At 30.2% G+C, this 17801-nt stretch overlaps 11 protein-coding genes across 11 annotated transcripts; 5 read left to right on the top strand and 6 right to left on the bottom strand.

Moving 5' to 3' along the window:
- Nucleotides 1-17: 17 nt before the first annotated feature.
- ELE39_001129 (giant membrane) lies at nucleotides 18-5396 on the bottom strand (the record flags this gene model as incomplete). Its single annotated transcript, XM_067344168.1, has 1 exon — nucleotides 18-5396. One exon carries the CDS (start codon nucleotides 5394-5396, stop codon nucleotides 18-20), a length of 5379 nt encoding a protein of 1792 aa, XP_067200206.1.
- Nucleotides 5397-5681: 285 nt separating this feature from the next.
- ELE39_001127 (eukaryotic initiation factor-5) lies at nucleotides 5682-7064 on the bottom strand (the record flags this gene model as incomplete). Its single annotated transcript, XM_067344166.1, has 1 exon — nucleotides 5682-7064. One exon carries the CDS (start codon nucleotides 7062-7064, stop codon nucleotides 5682-5684), a length of 1383 nt encoding a protein of 460 aa, XP_067200204.1.
- Nucleotides 7065-7683: 619 nt separating this feature from the next.
- On the top strand, nucleotides 7684-8031 carry ELE39_001126 (60S ribosomal L22; the record flags this gene model as incomplete). The annotated part of the gene is made up of 1 exon (XM_067344165.1): nucleotides 7684-8031. One exon carries the CDS (start codon nucleotides 7684-7686, stop codon nucleotides 8029-8031), a length of 348 nt encoding a protein of 115 aa, XP_067200203.1.
- A 386-nt stretch (nucleotides 8032-8417) lies between these two features.
- ELE39_001125 (signal peptide protein) lies at nucleotides 8418-9659 on the top strand (the record flags this gene model as incomplete). The annotated part of the gene is made up of 1 exon (XM_067344164.1): nucleotides 8418-9659. The coding sequence occupies one exon, from the start codon at nucleotides 8418-8420 to the stop codon at nucleotides 9657-9659; it is 1242 nt and encodes a 413-aa protein (XP_067200202.1).
- Nucleotides 9660-9711: 52 nt separating this feature from the next.
- Nucleotides 9712-10123, bottom strand: ELE39_001124 (chaperonin 10 Kd subunit; the record flags this gene model as incomplete). Its single annotated transcript, XM_067344163.1, has 2 exons — nucleotides 9712-10065; nucleotides 10121-10123. 2 exons carry the CDS (start codon nucleotides 10121-10123, stop codon nucleotides 9712-9714), a joined length of 357 nt encoding a protein of 118 aa, XP_067200201.1.
- A 136-nt stretch (nucleotides 10124-10259) lies between these two features.
- Nucleotides 10260-10710, top strand: ELE39_001123 (uncharacterized protein; the record flags this gene model as incomplete). The annotated part of the gene is made up of 2 exons (XM_067344162.1): nucleotides 10260-10650; nucleotides 10682-10710. 2 exons carry the CDS (start codon nucleotides 10260-10262, stop codon nucleotides 10708-10710), a joined length of 420 nt encoding a protein of 139 aa, XP_067200200.1.
- A 164-nt stretch (nucleotides 10711-10874) lies between these two features.
- On the bottom strand, nucleotides 10875-12413 carry ELE39_001122 (tyrosyl-DNA phodphodiesterase 1; the record flags this gene model as incomplete). The annotated part of the gene is made up of 1 exon (XM_067344161.1): nucleotides 10875-12413. One exon carries the CDS (start codon nucleotides 12411-12413, stop codon nucleotides 10875-10877), a length of 1539 nt encoding a protein of 512 aa, XP_067200199.1.
- A 137-nt stretch (nucleotides 12414-12550) lies between these two features.
- Nucleotides 12551-13774, top strand: ELE39_001121 (RRP45-like archaeo-eukaryotic exosomal rnase; the record flags this gene model as incomplete). Its single annotated transcript, XM_067344160.1, has 1 exon — nucleotides 12551-13774. One exon carries the CDS (start codon nucleotides 12551-12553, stop codon nucleotides 13772-13774), a length of 1224 nt encoding a protein of 407 aa, XP_067200198.1.
- A 75-nt stretch (nucleotides 13775-13849) lies between these two features.
- ELE39_001120 (EB1 like microtubule binding) lies at nucleotides 13850-14698 on the bottom strand (the record flags this gene model as incomplete). Its single annotated transcript, XM_067344159.1, has 1 exon — nucleotides 13850-14698. One exon carries the CDS (start codon nucleotides 14696-14698, stop codon nucleotides 13850-13852), a length of 849 nt encoding a protein of 282 aa, XP_067200197.1.
- Nucleotides 14699-14992: 294 nt separating this feature from the next.
- On the bottom strand, nucleotides 14993-16393 carry ELE39_001119 (eukaryotic membrane with transmembrane domains; the record flags this gene model as incomplete). Its single annotated transcript, XM_067344158.1, has 1 exon — nucleotides 14993-16393. One exon carries the CDS (start codon nucleotides 16391-16393, stop codon nucleotides 14993-14995), a length of 1401 nt encoding a protein of 466 aa, XP_067200196.1.
- A 441-nt stretch (nucleotides 16394-16834) lies between these two features.
- Nucleotides 16835-17316, top strand: ELE39_001118 (putative small; the record flags this gene model as incomplete). The annotated part of the gene is made up of 2 exons (XM_067344157.1): nucleotides 16835-16913; nucleotides 16970-17316. The coding sequence occupies 2 exons, from the start codon at nucleotides 16835-16837 to the stop codon at nucleotides 17314-17316; spliced, it is 426 nt and encodes a 141-aa protein (XP_067200195.1).
- Between the last annotated feature and the right edge of the window lie 485 nt (nucleotides 17317-17801).

The raw sequence follows: 17801 nt of genomic DNA, 5'->3' as shown, positions 1-17801 counted from the left end.
AAAAAAAAAAAAAAAAATTAAATTTGTTTTTTTCTATGTTCTTCTCTTCTGCTAGAATTTGTGGGGTTAGAATAACTAGTTTTATATGAGCAATTGCTATCATTAACGTTCAGTCTTTGTCTTTTAAATTCGAAGCGTGATAAATTATTTTTAATTTTTTCATCGTAGTTCTTTGAACTGGACGTGATTGGATGTAAATTAGAGGAAGTAGAACTGTTTTTTTTTGTAGGTTCTATTGATATTTTTGAAAGAGAAGCGGAACCATTTTGTTTTAAATGATTGTCTACTAAACTGATTTTCCCTATCCAACTTGAACTGCATTGTTTTAATTTCAAAATCAAGGATGTTATTGATAAATTCAAATCGTTCCACTGCTTTTTGGTTACATATTCAAGAATTTTTGGTAGCTCCTTGAGTAAATATTCACCTGTTGTTGTTGATATTGGAAATGATTCATAAAATCTTGATAGCATCCAAACACTGCTCAATGTATGAGTCCATTCCGGAAAGTTTTCTGGTGATCTTTCTGATAATAATCCTAACCCAAGTGACAAAGAGATCATGACGTTCTTTTCACATTCATAGATAAAACCTTTCAGAATTGAATCAGATATTTTTTGTGGAAAGCTTTCAATCTCACTCTCACTTTTTCCTTTAAATAATTCAGTGCATTCTAGTGCATTAAAGACTTCATTTTTTCCTCCTAGCACATCGAATTTACTGGATTCATGTATAGAATCATATTTTATTTCTTGTGATGATTCTTTAGTTAAATTGATTTTTTGCTCAATTTTTTCTAAAGATTTTTTTTCAAGTAATTTTGAACGGCCAGAATCTCTATTATCAATAAATTCACCGTAATTTGTACCATCCAATGATAATTGTTCTTTATTATGTAAATTATTGTTCGAATTCCGTCTAATTGTATTAGTTTCAAGCTCCAACTTGTCTAAATCAGTTATTGGAATATTGCTAGGCGAAACTTTAATTATTCTTTCCCCTTTTTGGTTATTGCTAATATTTATGCTTGGTCTAAACTTATAAATAAATTGCTTAATATATGAGAATATTTCCTTAAAAAATAAACCAAGCAATTGAGATTCACGAGGAGTAGATGATCTTATTAAAGAGGAAATGTGTTTAGATATTAATATTAGAAATGACTCTATCAAGTGTTTTTTTGAAGAAAAAATACCTTTTTCTTCATCAAGAATGAACCTTTCGATCCAAAAATATGTGAACAATGCATCAGCTTCAGAGTGAATTACTCTAGGCGCAATAAAGTCTTTGCAAATCCAAATCATAAAAGACTGAATTTTTTTTTCGTTTTCAGGAAAATCAAGTTTCAAATATTCATTCAACTCTTCAATGAATCTATTAATTCCACATTCAGAATCTAGGAATTGTTTTATAAAATTATTTCTTTTAGAAAGTTTGATGTATTCTGTAGCCAATGCGTTATAACAGCTGTAAAGTTTTCTGAGCTTCTTTTCAAATGGTTTGACTGCATCCCTAACTTGCCTTGGTAAGTAATTTTTGCTTTTGACATAACCTGGTAAAAGTTTAACATTGTTTGGATTTAAGAAAAATTCTATTTTACACTTTTCAATAGAATTATCTATCTTATAATCTATAATATTTTGTAATAAAATCTTGTCTATGTTTTCCTTGCAATATAATATCTCGACGTGCAATTCAAATAGTTTTTCTGAGTAATGTTGGTGTGGAAGAGAAATGTCACATAAATCGAGGTACCAAAACAAAATATAAAAGTCCATGAAAACTTCATTATTCAAAAAGGATAGATCATTTTTCTTTAAAATATAAAATTTAATGCATTTTATTGCGTCATAATCAATATCTAAAAATCCGTCTTGTGATGCCAAAGTTTCTCTATCAGCTTGGCTTGTATTAGGTTTCCTAATTCCATTTCTAATAAAGGACCATGCGGTTGGTATATCTAGGTATAAAAAAGTTTGAGTTATAATGTCTTCAAAGCTGTATCTTGAGTTTGAAATATTCAAGATAAAATTCCTATATGACTCAGGGTCAAACGATCTTTTAAATAATTCAATTGTTTGTATGCAACACCAATGTAGTTCATCAGAAAGGTTAATTAAAAGTTTAATGTCCATGTTTAAATTACTTGGAATGTCCCATAATATTTCAGATCTAAGTTTTGCGATTCTAAAAAGAAATTCTTTACTTTGGATCTCTCCACTTTTTAAGATAGAAATAAATAAATCACAATTTTGTTTAGCATGAGAATTATTGTCTAATAAAGAACTAAAAAAAGAGTGGTCGTTCATTGCTCCGAAATTATCTTCTTCGTGTTGGGAAAGAAAAAGTTGAAACAATAATGGCCCTCCTGCTAAGCTTTGGATCTGTTTTCCAGTTAATACTGACAAGTCAAGTATTGGAGCTGACATTACAATTTCCAACAATTGCTTCCAAAAACACAAATCTAAGAAATTGTTTGGAATCTTAACAGTATATTCTTTACCATGAAAAGTTTCATCTATACGATAAATAATGGTTTGCAAAAAGTTCTTTAAAATTTCTTTTGGTACTTTTCTTTTTGTAAGCAATAATGCAGTAAATTTTGCAATTCCACGATTACCAAATCTTGAACAATTTAAATCACTGTTGTTTGATCTGCAATCAATCATGTAAGTAGGTCTTGAAAGTATAAAGTTTATTATTGTAAATATCATTATATCAAAGCATATCTCATCAATATTGTTTCCAAGTATCTCAATTAAAAGAGGTATCATATTGTCATAATTGTTACATTGATTAATAATAGTATCGCAAACTACAAGGGGATTTGTATAACACAAACCAATAATATTGGAAATTAATAACCTTATTTGAATGGGTGGTCTTCTTTTTATATTGTTTGAATGCTTATTATCATGTTTATTATTCATTATATCTTTAGTAACACCTTTTAAATACTTTGAAAGCAATTTTTTAACGCTAACCCATTGGTAGTTCATAGGGTATTTGTTGTAACTGAATGTCATTAACCTTCTGTAAATCTGATATCTATACTTGATGTCCATCTCACCGAATATAGAGTTTTTCAGCATTTCAGGAATTGAGGGACTCTTGGGTAGGAGTGAAATTGCAGGGAAAATAATGCAGGATGAAATTTCAAACAATAGTTCAGGTGGATCTTTATATCCATTTATTGAGGTCAATTCATTTGATTCAAACGATTCAGAAAATTTTCCGTTAAATTCCTTGATAAAAACCCAAAGTAACTCAAGAAAAATGGGAATACAACTTGGATGTTTTTGAAATAAATAGTACTTACAATATTTACTAATCCATTCAGTTAGTGAATAAAAACTTTTATATTGCAATATCAATAGTTCAGGTGATTTTTCATTATCTTTAACTTTTTTTTTAATGTCATTGACGATTATTTCTATTTTTTTTTTCAATATATTGCTCGATAAATTTATAATACTGAATGGCATACCCGTAAAGTCAGTTATTTCTTGAATAATTTCAGAACTCTTTAATATTTTAGAAGCAAAATATGTTTCTTCATCTTGCTTAAGTGAGATTTCTTCTAAAAAATAATCAGCGAAAAATGCATTGGCAAATAAAATTGACGGAGTAAGTATTAACTCTGAGAGAATAATTGAAATGTTTGAGAAATTTATCTCTTCGTTAATTCTTCCATTTCTTAAAATTTCTTTCAATAGCAACTCCAAGTTAAAATCCCTTTCAAATCCTTCTATTTTGCTTAATTGAAAATTAAAATATAAATGGTAATATTTATAAATATTGCCAATATTTTCCAATGTTTTCGGAGGAAAGAAATAACTTTGAGTATCAGATAAGCTTGAAAAATCAATTGTCTCTTTTGATAAATATTTATCCACCATAAAATCGGACCAAAAAATCTCATCCCATTCTATTAACTTCTCTCTAAAATAGTCACATAATTCAAAAAGTCCTTTTTTAATTAAAAAAGAAGCAAGTATAAAGAACGGTAAATCAAGAATTTCTTTGAGTCCTTTTTTGTCGGTAATAATCCATGGGTTTGTTCTGTAAGTTTCATTTCCAATATTATCTGTATTTAAGTTGTCAGAAACTTTGGATCCTTTATTTGACTTGCAAATATTAGAAACATGCTCAACGAAAATAATGAATGACTTTTTAATAATTTTTTCTGGGAAAATTGAAAGTAACTTTTCCAGAAGAATAAATAGTCGAATGTCTAGACAATTCAAGTCATTTTTTGCATTATAGAGTCCCGAAATTATTGAAATAAAAACCTCAAAAATCAATCCAATACTTCTTTGTATTGAGAGATCATATCTTAAAATTATATTCCAAATGCATTTTAAAAAATAATTTGATTGGTCTAAGCTCGTATAATTATCGTTTTTTTTACTAATATCTCCTGAAAATAAATTTTCAGAATTATTGTCTTTAGGATTATTAACATAATCTCTTTCATAGGTAATTTGAGAAGTTAACTCATCGATGTTTAGATTTGGAAACAAAATGATTTGATCAAATAGGTATTTGATTAGCACTCCCAAGACGGAAAACCCACTTAGACACTCCTTTTGGGTTGTGAAAGAATCTACGGTGAAACATAGTCTTGTCCTATCCCTTACATACTTCTGCTGAAGCTTAAATTTAGAAGAAATTAATGATTCTGTTATTTTCATATTATCTGATTTTCCAAGATCAAGATACGATACAATATCTCTAATACAAATGAGTTTTACGCTTTTTGGAATTGACGGAAGGGGTCTTTCTTTTGAAGTTATATTTCCTCTACAAAGCCTAGACATAAATTCTACCCAGATTGAGCTCTTATTAGATTCATTGTTATGCAGACTCATTTGGATGAGCCATACAGCATCCATGATTAAAGGTGTAATGTGATTCTCAACAAAAGATTTAAAAGATGGTAGGTTAGTATCGATAGCTTTACTTGGGTCAGAAATGAACTCATTGAATTCATATTTTAGAGATTCAGTTGGCACTTCTTGAACATCGAGTTCATCCTTTCCAATGAAGTCATAGCCTAAAATTTTACATATTTTTAAATAAGATACAATAGAACAATTTTCAAGAAACTCTATTGCTGTTATGTAGGGAATATCCAAATAAAATAATACACTCGTAAGTAATTCGAATACAATTTTTTGTAGGCTAGATTGAGATTTCTTTACTAATTCAGAATTTTCAGATAAAAATAATATAGGAAGAAGATTTGTAAATTCATACTGAATTCGTATTCTAATTTCATTATTCCACGTCTGTATTGAACATCTTTCTTTGGGTAAGTATTCTCTACTTAAAATACAAAATAAATCATTCTCTTCGCTGTTAATTTGACTATCTTCAACTTCATCTGAACTCATAAGATTGCTGTAATCAATTTTGTCGGAATCTATCTGGAATTGTTAAATTGAGTTATCTTTCCCCCTAACTCAAGAGTAATTACAATTCCGGCGCTTACAAGCAATATAGTTTTAAATTTGAGAAAACAAACAAAAAGTGGTGAGAACTACAAAATAGGAACAAAATAAGTAATGAGGAAAATTTTGAGAAAAACCAGTAACAACGTTGAAAAATTTAAAAAAGTATTAAAAATAGCTATCTAAATTAGACGTTCATTAATAATATTAACGTCAATAACAAACCAATTAGATATTGTCAATATCAAGGTCAGAGTCACTATTCTGAGACTGAGTATTCTCCACGTTTTTAGTTAGAGACCTATCATTTTCAGAACCAGAGCAGCTTTCAAACTTATAATTATCAAGTTTTTCAGAAAGATTCAAGCTTTTGACCTTTACACGAGAGCTCTTAATAGGCGAATGAGAATCGTATTCATAAATATCGGAGTTATTTGTATCATAATCATCATTGTTTTCATCGCTTAGATCAGACTCATCGTTACTACCATCGAGCAACCAATCAATAAATGGTTCACACGATTTTTTAGCCTTCTCAAACGTGTCTTGGGTAGAACATCCAGATACCCAAGAGGTTGGAGCATCTTTTTGGTAATATTTCAGAATTACTTTCTCGGATAAAATATCAGCATCATATAATTGCTGTATTAAATATGGATACGTTGCCAATGTGCTTGGATTCTTCTCAACACAATATGATTCAAATACAGAAATAATCGCATTTGATCTTAATGAACCCTCTACGGCCTTTGAAATATAAGGAATCCTTAATTTAAATACTTTTGGATCTATGGGATCTTTCAAGCCAAATAGCACAGCTAATAGGACAGAGAACCTCATAAACTCATCAAAATCCTGAGAAACCTGTAAAACCCGAAGCTCTGAAAAAAAGTCTTCCGGACTTACTTCCTTATTTTTTTCCATAAAATTGGTTAGGCGCTCAATAACGTCAACTATTTCAGGACTCTCAAACGTAAGAATATCCTTTTCAAATATATCCAATTCATTAGCAGACTTTTTGTTGCTCTTCTTACTCGCCTTTTTTGATCTATGCTTGGAGGGTTTCTCATTATCACCAGTTGTTGAGCCATTACTATTATTGCAACCTTCAGAATTGCGATCTTTATCTTTCTCTTTTCTTTCCTTTTTGCTTTTACTCCCCATTGTACTCTCAACGCCTCCAGGAGGGTTTTTTGAAATATATGTAGTGATTTTATGGTTGTTATCCAATGCTCCAATATATCCACAAGCATTACATTTGCAACTAACACGCTCCTTCTTAACAATTATGTCAATCTCAGGTAGCTCACAATTTGGGCATAGGACGTACATTTGAATAAACTTGTCCATTAGCCGTTGAAGATCATTTTGTTGATGCGCACCATTTACTATACTTTTTTCTTCCTTATCCTCCCATTTACTCAATGCACCAAGTTCGCATCCAAAAAACTTCGTAGGGTATGCAGGTGGTCTTTTAAGTGATCTAGCAATATCCGCCATATTAACAATTTTCGTTCTAATACCATTGCCACGGCCTTCAATCTTTGACACCAATTTAGGCATCTTGTAGCGGTAGTTAGGGTCATCAACCGTGCTTGGAATGTTTAACATCTTGAAAAATGAGCTTAGATATTGTTAATATACGAGACAATAACTGTCGCAGCTCCGAGATTAATGTATAAAACTAGGGTAGCTATGTTCTAATACTTAAAGCATTCAACTCTTCATCAAGTTGAATATAAAAATAATACATTCACAAATTTTGTTCATATACAGATCCATACGCTGATATAAAAATACGAACCAAATTTCTTTGTAAATTGAATGTTTTATTTAAGGTTTGTAATTATAATCCGGAATCTCAAAAATACTTATTTCATTTAGGATGATTTCCCCCAACATAATTAACTACTATTCAGATACATTGAGGCGCCCAAGCAACGGGTACCATTACGTTTTTGTCTATAAAATATAACAAAAAGTCTTATTTGAATAATTTAAATTTTAAACAATAAAAGGCACAGGAATATTTAGAGACGAGAATAATGTATAGCGGTTACCTATTAATTATTTAATAAAAACATAATAATTTATATGAAATTAGTGAAATTAAGCCGTGGTAGCGATAAAAAATACGCTGCTTATACTAAATATAGAACTAGACAGTTTTTTGTGAAAAATTCTATTATAATTGTTATTGTTGTATTATCAAGTTAACTAAAGAAATAAGATGGCTCCTACAACGAAAGCTCATAAAACTCAACGTTTCACTGTCGACTGCACTGCCCCTATGCAAGACAATATCATCGATGCATCGGGACTTGAGAAATTCTTCCATGATCGTATTAAAGTCGACGGCAAATGCGGCCAATTAGGCACGAAAATTCAGATTTCTCGTCAAAAAGGTCGTATTACTGTATTAAGCGAGGTACCGATGTCCAAGAGATATTTGAAATATCTAACTAAGAAATACCTTAAGAAACAACAGATTAGGGATTTTTTACGTGTAGTTGCAACTAGTAAGGGTTCCTATGAAGTTAGGTACTTCAATATTAGTAACGAAGCAGGTGAAGAGTAATAGTTTTGGTCGAACTTACCCGAACCAAATATTTAACTTCTAAAGAATAGCTCTGGTGGAATATACGGAACATATTAATGATTGGTATTTTAACAACTATTCAGCTTTGTCTGAGATGCCAATTATAATATGTAATTGAATCCTTACTATAGTTTAGGGACTTTACATATATTTTTAAGACGTTCGTTTTAATTTTTCTTTTCTCAATTCGTTCTGCGATTTGTGCGAATTAGCATTTTCGGCCAGTCGGATTAAAAAAATAGCTTTAGCAACTATTGTCTACTAGAGTGCGTGGCCTGTCCTGGCGCTCAATGCAGATACAGGTATCTAAAAATGTATTCTATTGAGCAATGGCCCAATTGAAAGTTATTTTATTTTTCTCAACTATGAGAACATTGCATTTGTTTCACTCTAGAAGTATTTACATCCTAGCTTTGTATTATCTATTACTTTTTAACACTGTAGACTATTCGAATCAACTTTCAAACAAAGTTTTAAAAGGCGATAAGAGTACTGAAATTCTACTCACTATTGATGGATGCAAAGATGTACTTAGATGCGAAAGAGTAGAAAGCCATAAATTTTTTAATATGGAGTTTGGGATTTGTGAAAAATGCAAAGATAGGCCATTGGAAATAGAATGCTCTTCAATTCCTATTATTAATAGTTCATACAAACTGCTGAGCTTTACAAATGGCTTCAATAAAGAGTTTTACGGAATAAATGAATACAATAAAACAACTTCAATTATAGAAAAAGGCGTAATTGATGAAAGTGCTGTTTTGTTTTCCGGAAAGTTTGTTAATTTAAGTGGGATAGAATATTGTGCTTTGGATGAAAGCAATCAAATAGAGTTGCTTCAAGAAATATACTTGATTTATAATCAGCATCAAAATAATGAAAATTTGGTTCTAAACATAAAGTTAAAAAATCCATTTCAAATCAATGAAAGTGGAACTCTCGAAATAATATCAAATTGGGATATAAACAATAAAAAGAGTAACCATGCAATGTATGCGTACACAAAATTTAAGGAAAAAATGAGTAGTAAAAAATTCGAATTTAGTTCTAATATAGATTCTAGGATTTTTAATAAGATTTGGCCATCGATAAGTGTTGCTTGCAATTCTAACAATGTACAAATATTTGATCAAGTTAAACCATGTATGAGAATTTCTTGTCGTGGGCAAAAAGAAAAAGGAACCAGTAATATAAATAAAGGGAAAAGTAAAAGAATAGCAGTAAATGACATTATTGCGTCAGTTAATCTACTAAAAAACAAAGTAAACTCAGAAAGTGACTACTTACTATATGTAAGTATATTGATTAAGACTCTATTAAAATCATTAGAAAGAAAAACTAAAAGAGGGAAGATTTCTATTGGGTGTTCAATGAAGATAACGTCTTGGGTTAAAGAAGTATGCGAAATACTGGGAATTCGAACTGATGAAAACTCAAATATGGGTAGATATATTTCAAAATTTACAACAAACACAGAAAAAAAACTGAACTTTAGTAAAAACACAATAAATGCTACTGAAATTGTGGAATTGGAACAAAGTACTAGTTTTATAGAGGCTGGATTAGAAGATTATAAAAGGCTTGAAGAAGAGTTGAAAGAATTTTAGTTATCAAAATATTCAGTTTGAAATGATGTTTAATTAACGCTTTTAATTTAAGTTATTTTTGACTACCATTTTCAAAAATGCCTAATATATCTTCTTCTCTATAAACTACTAAATCTGATGAAATCTCATGATCAATTTCTCCAAATAATTGTTGAATGCTAATTCCTCCGTGTTCCGGAACAACTACTGTGTCTCCGGGCTTCACGAAAGATTTATAATATTCACCCGTAAACTGATTTATTTTCCCAGTCCCTGTGGACAATACCTTTGCCATAAAGAAGCTTTTGCTCCCTTTGTTGATGGATTCTGGAAGTAGAATTCCGCTTTTCGTTATAGTTTTTGGATTTATTTTCTGAACTAGCACTCTATCAAAGATAGGTTTAAATGTCCTTAATAGTTTGTTCACCTACTATTTAGCTTAATAGCGATCTTACATAATGACTTGCTTTAAAACAACTCACCATTGATAATAACAGCTAATATGCGAAACTTTTATTTGCCTGCGTATATTTAATAAAATTTATTAGGCCATATTTTATTTAACTTGGATACAAAAGTGGGGGTACGTGCCAAAAAAGATTTATAAAAAAAATGTAGGAAATGAATTTAAATCAAGAGCAAATTGATATAAGGCTCGGCAAACTAATATTGGAACAGTATAAGATAAGGAAAAAATTAGGCTTGCTTTTTAATCAGAATTTTTCAAATGTTGATTTGATTTGCTCTAAATATCAGAGCAAATATTTAATGCCTGATGAATTTTCATCCACGAAGTTGAAAGAAGACAACGATAATCATCTAATTAAAGAGTTTGAGAGGGTTTTACAGGAACTTCAAAGACGTGAAGAGCTGATACACAAATTATTGGCAAAAATAGAGAAGTATGAATCTACACCAAAAGAATCCAGATCTTCTAGCGCAAATTCCTTTTCAAAATCAACTAATACATACTCAGAATTAGCGAAAACATCTGAAAACATAAAGCCAGAAAGTATGGCTGTTCAAGGAAACAACAAGAACAGATTTTTGTTTCTATGGAAGTCCATATTAAATGAAATTATTAACTCTAAATACACAAAATATTCAGAATGCTCAAATAATAGCCAAGATTATGGCGTAAATATCAAATGTAGGCACGAAAGATTAGTAAGTTTATATAAAGGTGAGCTATCCATTTTGTATGAGGAAGTTGAAAGGCTTAAGATGGACTCTAAGTCACATTAATAATTCAATGTTCCAAGGGTGATCATCACTAGAGTATCTTTTCGGAGGTAACTCGAAAGGAAGTGGAATATTCAAAATTTTAATAGGCTTAGTATGTATTTCCGAAATTAAAAAACTATCACTTTTTCTTTTCCAAACAAACTTCGGAAATTCTTTTTTATCAAACTTAAAATGCCTCTCAAACTCAAACTGATCTTTATGAATGAATATTCCAAGCTCATAGTTTCTAATACAGTATTGAGATCCATCTTTTTGTATCTGCCCCCAAGCAGCATTACTTAAATTATAACTACCTTGAACTAGCCAAATAATTTCAATAAAATTATCAGTTGTTTTATATTTAAGAAAAGTTTTTATATGAGGTATTACTTTTTCAGCTGTGGTATTCTCCTTCATAGCTCCTACACCCCATTTGTGAAGTAACTTTGTAATCCAAGGCTTACAAATATATTCTTTCTTTGCAGGCAAGGATCCCCCTCCCTCAATTCCTTCTATTGAGTTAATAACTTGCTCAGCTGTCGGAAAAATAATTTCAAGTTTTGTTTCAAGTGTTTCTGATAGCGAAGAAACAAACTCATTGTACAACCATTTTTCAGTTATTCTTCCAATACTCGAAAACTGAAGAGCGATTCTTTCTTTTTTTTTCGACAATTCATCTGATTTGCCCAGATTTTTCGAAACAGCGCTCTTTATCAAAGATCTAACTCTTAGATGGCCCCACATAAACATCTCATTATCAAAATAATAGCCAGGGACACTTGCAACCAATTTTACTGTTGCATCTTCGAAGTCAAACTCTTGAACTTTGCTTAGCCAAAACTCCTTTAGTTTAGACCCATTAAGGATATTTTTTAGGAATTCATGTAGGTACCATAGAAATTCAGAATCTTTCTTTTCAGTGCTTTGGAAAAAGTCTTGAACCCATATTGATTGTGACTTAAACTCCCAGTCCTGTTGAAAAAGATTGGCTGATGTAATAAGGAACCTGATAAAGTTTTTTTCAGGCTGAAATAAATGTTCGAACACTACCAAAATAAATTTTGGGTGAAATACACCATAGGGTACTTTTAGATACGGAGAGTATATTGAGATCTTTTCATTTATTATTTTATTATAGTTTTCAAATTTATAGTATTTCGAGCCGTCCGAAATATGAGAAACAAAAAGTATAGATTCAATATTATCAGAAATTAACTTAGAATCTCCTAATTCATTAATTACCCATCTAATATCGGTGATATAACTTGAAAACAAAATATTTTTGATTCGCCAGGCTGATTTCTCAATGGGTATGCAATCATTTACTACAAACAAAGATTTGAATGATAAGCCTTTTGAGCTTTTCTTTTCAAAGTTCAGTTTATTTAAATAAATTGGTGTTTCTAATCTAAAATGGTAATCATTTGAATAAATACCTCCTAAATTAGATTCAATAGAAGATTCTGACGAAATCTCAATAATATCATGATTAGACTTTGCTTTCTTAAAGGATGAAGGTCTCGATGTACCTAATTCGTCGCAAATAGCCATAAATCAATTTTAAAGTCACAAGAATTAAAATTCGATTCAAACCAACAATACGGACTTTTAGCGCCTTTAAGTCATTAACAATTAAATTCAATATTAATAATTGCAAATGTAAGACATTATTTATTAAAAAGATAAAAATGGACGCTTTTATCGTTTGTGTTCGTGAATATGGTCTTAGGCTTGATGGTAGGACAATGAATGAATATAGAAACGTAAAAATTAATTTAAACAAGAATTATGGCGAAGTAGAAGTTAATATTGGCAGAACTCATGTATTATGTGTAGTAAAAAGCGAACTTGTAGCTCCTAGCCAGGAAAGATCTTCTGAGGGATTTATTTCATTCACGGTAGACATAGGACCTTTAAGCATAAACCCTTCCAGCCATACATTTCGTCATAACAGAACAACTTTGGGGACTGAAATAGCCAATTATATTGAAAGAATACTGAAAGAAACTGGAGCGATTGATACTGAGATACTATGTATATTATCAGGAATTTGCGCATGGTCAGTAAAGTGTGAAATACACGTACTTTTTGATGATGGCAATTTGTTTGATGCATGTTTAATGGCGACATTATCTGGATTGAAGCATTATAGATATACCGGAATAGATATAGATAGTTTTTTGCAAAAATTAAAATGTGAAGGATTTGGAGAAAGAGATTATCAAAGGTTGGAAAATATTATTAGAAAGTTAGAAATGATTCCTTTCAATGTACATCATTTTCCCCTCTCTGTTTCCATAGGGTACATAGATGGCAAGGAAGGGCTCTCATATATTGTTGATCCAAATTCGGATGAAGAAAGTATTTCAAATACAGTAATTCATATATCAATTAACGATAAGCAAGAAATCTGTGGAATCAGTAAATTTGGAGGTGCAAAGTTAAGCTTTAATCAAATCAATTACGCAATTCAGATTGCAACATTGCACGGCGAAAATCTTCATAAGGAATTTAAAAAAGCTTTTCAAGGAGAATACCTCAAAAAACTCAAATGTTCTGATAATAAGGAGAAAATTGTTATTGATAAACTAAAAACAAATTTAAAAGAACTCGATACTGAATTTGACGTAAACCCACCTATCATTATGCAAATTTTATCTAACAATGAACCAGATATATTGGAGGATAAAGTATCGAGCCCTAAGGTTTTGTCCAGTATTAACAATTTAGAGGTTAAAAATATTGAATTCGATGAGCGTGATGCCCAGCATGAATCTAAATTAGAGAAAGTTTCTTCAGATCGTATTTGTGAAAGTTTGAAGCAAGTGCAGCTTGATCAAAATTTAGAATCAATTGAACTATTAAGCGCGGTAAAATCGAACATTAAAATTAAAAAGAGAAAAAAGGGTTAAGAAATCACTAAACTGAATTTAACTATAGACTTCGCAGCTTTATGTATTCATTAATATTAATTATTTTTCTTATTGCTATTCTGCACCAGAAGTAGTGCTTGTTAATCCATTACTATTTATTGTCGAATCCATAACTTTTCTAGAGAAACTTTCTAAGTCTATATCATTGCTATCGTACAATATTTCAGAAATATCTTTTAAGGACATGAAAGGGATTTTTTTCTCATTTAACTCTTCATATAATATTTCAATTGCTCTCAGTTTATTAAAGTAAAACATCCTTTCTTTATCAACGATCTCTTTCTCTTCTATTTCTTTACTAAGCGACTTTTTTAATCTTTCTATTTCCGTATTTTTAGATGGTAAAATAGTTTTAGTGTTAGCTTTTCTAGAAATCGGTCCCAAGTTAAAAGTGTTAATTCCTGCGTTTAGTGAGGATTCAGCCGTATTGTTCTGAATACTTGTGATGGGAATTACTTGCCCAGAATATTGTGGGAATGGCCCCTTTCCGAGGCTTCTTCTTCCAATAGCATCATAGTCACGATCAATTGCTCCCGATTCATCAAATAGTCCCTTCATCCATTGCAAAAACTCTAAATTATCTTGATATTTTCCCTTAATAAGCTTGTTAATATCAATATATTTCGGTTGGTTAACTTTTCCAAAAACCTGCTGTAGTAGCTTATAATTGTGTAAATATTGAAAATCATGTTTGACGCCCCAATTTACATTTTTCATTGGAACTTGGTAATAATAAACTGCATCTGCAATTTGACAATAAATTGCTCCACTCGCACAGTCCTCAATTCTAGAAACATTCAAATTGAAATACGAATTGAGCCAATTCAGAAGGTCACTCTTTCCTGTAAAGTAACATTTATCCATCATGCCCATTCCTCCAATAGAATCATATGTAGAGTTCATTGTTACAAAATAATCTAAAGAATAAATTTATTTATATAACTATTAAAATAAATACCGTTGCTTTATGAATTATTTTTCACTTTTTTCGAAAAACAAATATTTATTTAGAAAACAGAATATGCAATGTGTGGGGTAAGCGCCTAAGGCGAGCTTTATGGTAACTACATGCACTTAAATATTCTGCTCCAGAGTCTAAATAAACAGCTTAATAATTAAAAAATTTTATTTATGATTTAGATATATAAGCTATTACTTGAATCAGTCTAAAACATATATCTGAAGTTCTTATGATAGTTAGATATTTTGATCAATTCTATTCTTAATAATTATTATTTGAGCACGTTTTGGATTAAAATAAATAATAAGAGCATAAATTATTGCTATAAACAAACATATCGAAGCTGCTAAGTATTGCTCTCCTCCAAAAACCGATAGATTCATAAATAGCACGTACTTTTCAGCCCCCCATGCATTGTTTGGAAATAAATTCGAAATAAAATTAAGCTCATACGAACCAGGATACAAAATCGTATCGTCCATGCTGCCATATTCATATGACGAGCTAATTACACCATATGGCTTAATGAAGTTTGGAGAAATACTTTGACTCCACCACCTTGAAAGCATTATAGATAACCTAGGAATCCTATCATTAGATTTTTTTCCAGATTCATATGATCGCTTTAAGAATTTGTTGTCAATTGTTCCAGAAATAAATTGCCTAAAACTGTGAAGAACTTTCAACTTCCATTGATCTTCTGGAAAATCGATGGTTCTAATTTGTATTTTATCTTTACTAGTGCCTTTTTTTGTTAATTCAAATTCATCTGTAAAGAGAGAATAAATTGGAAGTCCACATAGAATATTCCTAGTAATCGAATTATTTTTTCTGCCCATTTTGAAAATTTTTGACTTTTTGTTATTAATGGGAAAAATGTTGTCAATTTGAGTGAAATTGAAATATATTGGTACTTTGAAAAACTCAGCAAGATAAATTCTAAAATCGGGTCTATACCTCAGAATATCACCAATGGATAGTATATGGGTGCATTTGTAGCCATATCCAAATATTTCAGGAGGTTTAGAACCCACAAATTCTTTAGTATTGCTAAAAAACCCATTAATCCCGTAATACACAAAAATCGGCTCTTGTAAAGTACGGTCAACTGTAAACTCGTAAAGTTTATTGTTCTCAGAAATATTTTCGTATCTGTGTTCAGTTAAATTCGAATAATTCTCATTATTCTTAAGTAATAGCGGAAATTTTCCAAAATTATCATAGTAGACTTTAACCTTTGTAACTCCATTCCAACTCCTTTCAAATAAAAATATGGAAAGAAGAAAAAAGAAGAAGCTCAAGAAGTAGAATATATGCTTGATTTCCGAGTAAGTTGTATATTTAACTGATGAGATATCACAAAAGACTCGATTTATAATTGATATGCTTGAAAACTGGAAATACATTTCTTCGTCTACAGGGATATCGCCGTCAATCATTACAGAGTATTCATCTGAGTGAGAATCTTGGGATAGTTTTGAGCGCACAGTAAATGCTGAATTGTTGAGAGAATCAGACGAAACAATTGATTCCAAAGATCCTTTTGAATTTCGCCACTCATTTTGAAGAAATTTCTTTTCGCTTTCTTTCCAGCACTCATCCTTTTTAAAAAGTATATCATCTTTTATTGGTTCCATAAGAGATCAATCAATGATAGTCATGTTCACATTATAAATAATTCTTTTTGTTGAATAATAATTTTCAATAATTACTTTTGCTTAAATTAAAGATCAAAACAATATACATAAGCCGCCAAATGTTTATTTAAAAAGAATAAATTGACAAAAAAAAACATGAGCAAAGTTAATTGCATAAATGTATCGAATTTATTTAATAGCTATTGATAATGCAAATAAATTAATATAATTAACCGTTAATCTTATCAATTAACAAAATTGGTGTGGCAAAGATTTATATTGTTAATGGAAAACACTAGAAAATTACAATTTTGGAATTCAATGTGGGGGAAATCGCTTTTAGAATAAAAGTTAACCTGCCTATTGTTTAACAGTTTGAATTAATTCTAATACTCAAAATTTGCTTAATTTGTTATTTATATATTCAAAGTAATATATACCATGAAAATAAGGCATGCATTTATTAAAAAAAAGAAAATAACGAAGATTAGATATATTAGAGCATGCACATTTATAACTGGTAAGATATTATCACTTTTTAAAAATGGAAGGCTAATGATTTGTTTAAAGTATTAGAAATATTTTTTTTCGGTTTATTTATTACAATTTATTCATTTACAATTTTGTATGGAAATGTACCATGGATGGAACTCAATACTTGGAAAAGTTATCCATATAAAGAGTACTCACTTCCACAAATGATAATAAAGTCAAAGCCTACCTCTTCCATAAATGAAATAGTACTTTCTTCTCCCTTTCTAAATGGAACATTCACAAAACTTAGTCATAAAAGGTATGATTATCCTATATATGAATTTAATCAACTGGAAAAGGGTTGTAAGCACTATATTAATTATGATATCACTATTCCACCGGGTAAGTTACAAACACTTTTAACCATGCTTTATTTTAGTCCTATTTAGGGGGTTGGATAATTTATTCATCATGCCAAAAATCCTATGAAAATCCAAGAGGTTACAATTCAATTCGAGCAATTGGCTACCCTGCATATGGAAAATTTCTGGATATTTCGATTCCAATTGATGTAAAAGATTGGTATCATGCCTTACATAACCATATTAGAGTTCCAATTAAAGTCACTTAGATTTGGCGAGTTTCTTTTCTGTGCAAAATGCTATTGAATAAACCAATAAGTTGGTAATGGCAAGAATAATTAAAAACGATACTTGTATACGCTGGCTAACAGATAAATTTGCTTTTGGTCTTTTTTCCTCCTGAATTTCTGTATTTTCTGTACATCCAATCTTATCAGAATCATCTAAAAACACAATATCGATGTTGTTGAGTTTTGAACTATCAATTTTTCGTTTATCTTTTTTTTTTGTGCTAATAATGCAAAAATGTTCTTTTTTATGATTAAGGCTTTCGCCGGTCATCATGTATTTTG

The sequence above is a fragment of the Cryptosporidium sp. chipmunk genotype I genome (assembly GCF_004936735.1).
Source record: "Cryptosporidium sp. chipmunk genotype I strain 37763 chromosome Unknown contig_17, whole genome shotgun sequence".
Taxonomy (NCBI): Eukaryota; Apicomplexa; class Conoidasida; order Eucoccidiorida; family Cryptosporidiidae; genus Cryptosporidium; species Cryptosporidium sp. chipmunk genotype I.
Note: the sequence above shows the minus strand (reverse complement) of the source record. Positions and strands in the feature narration are given on the sequence as shown.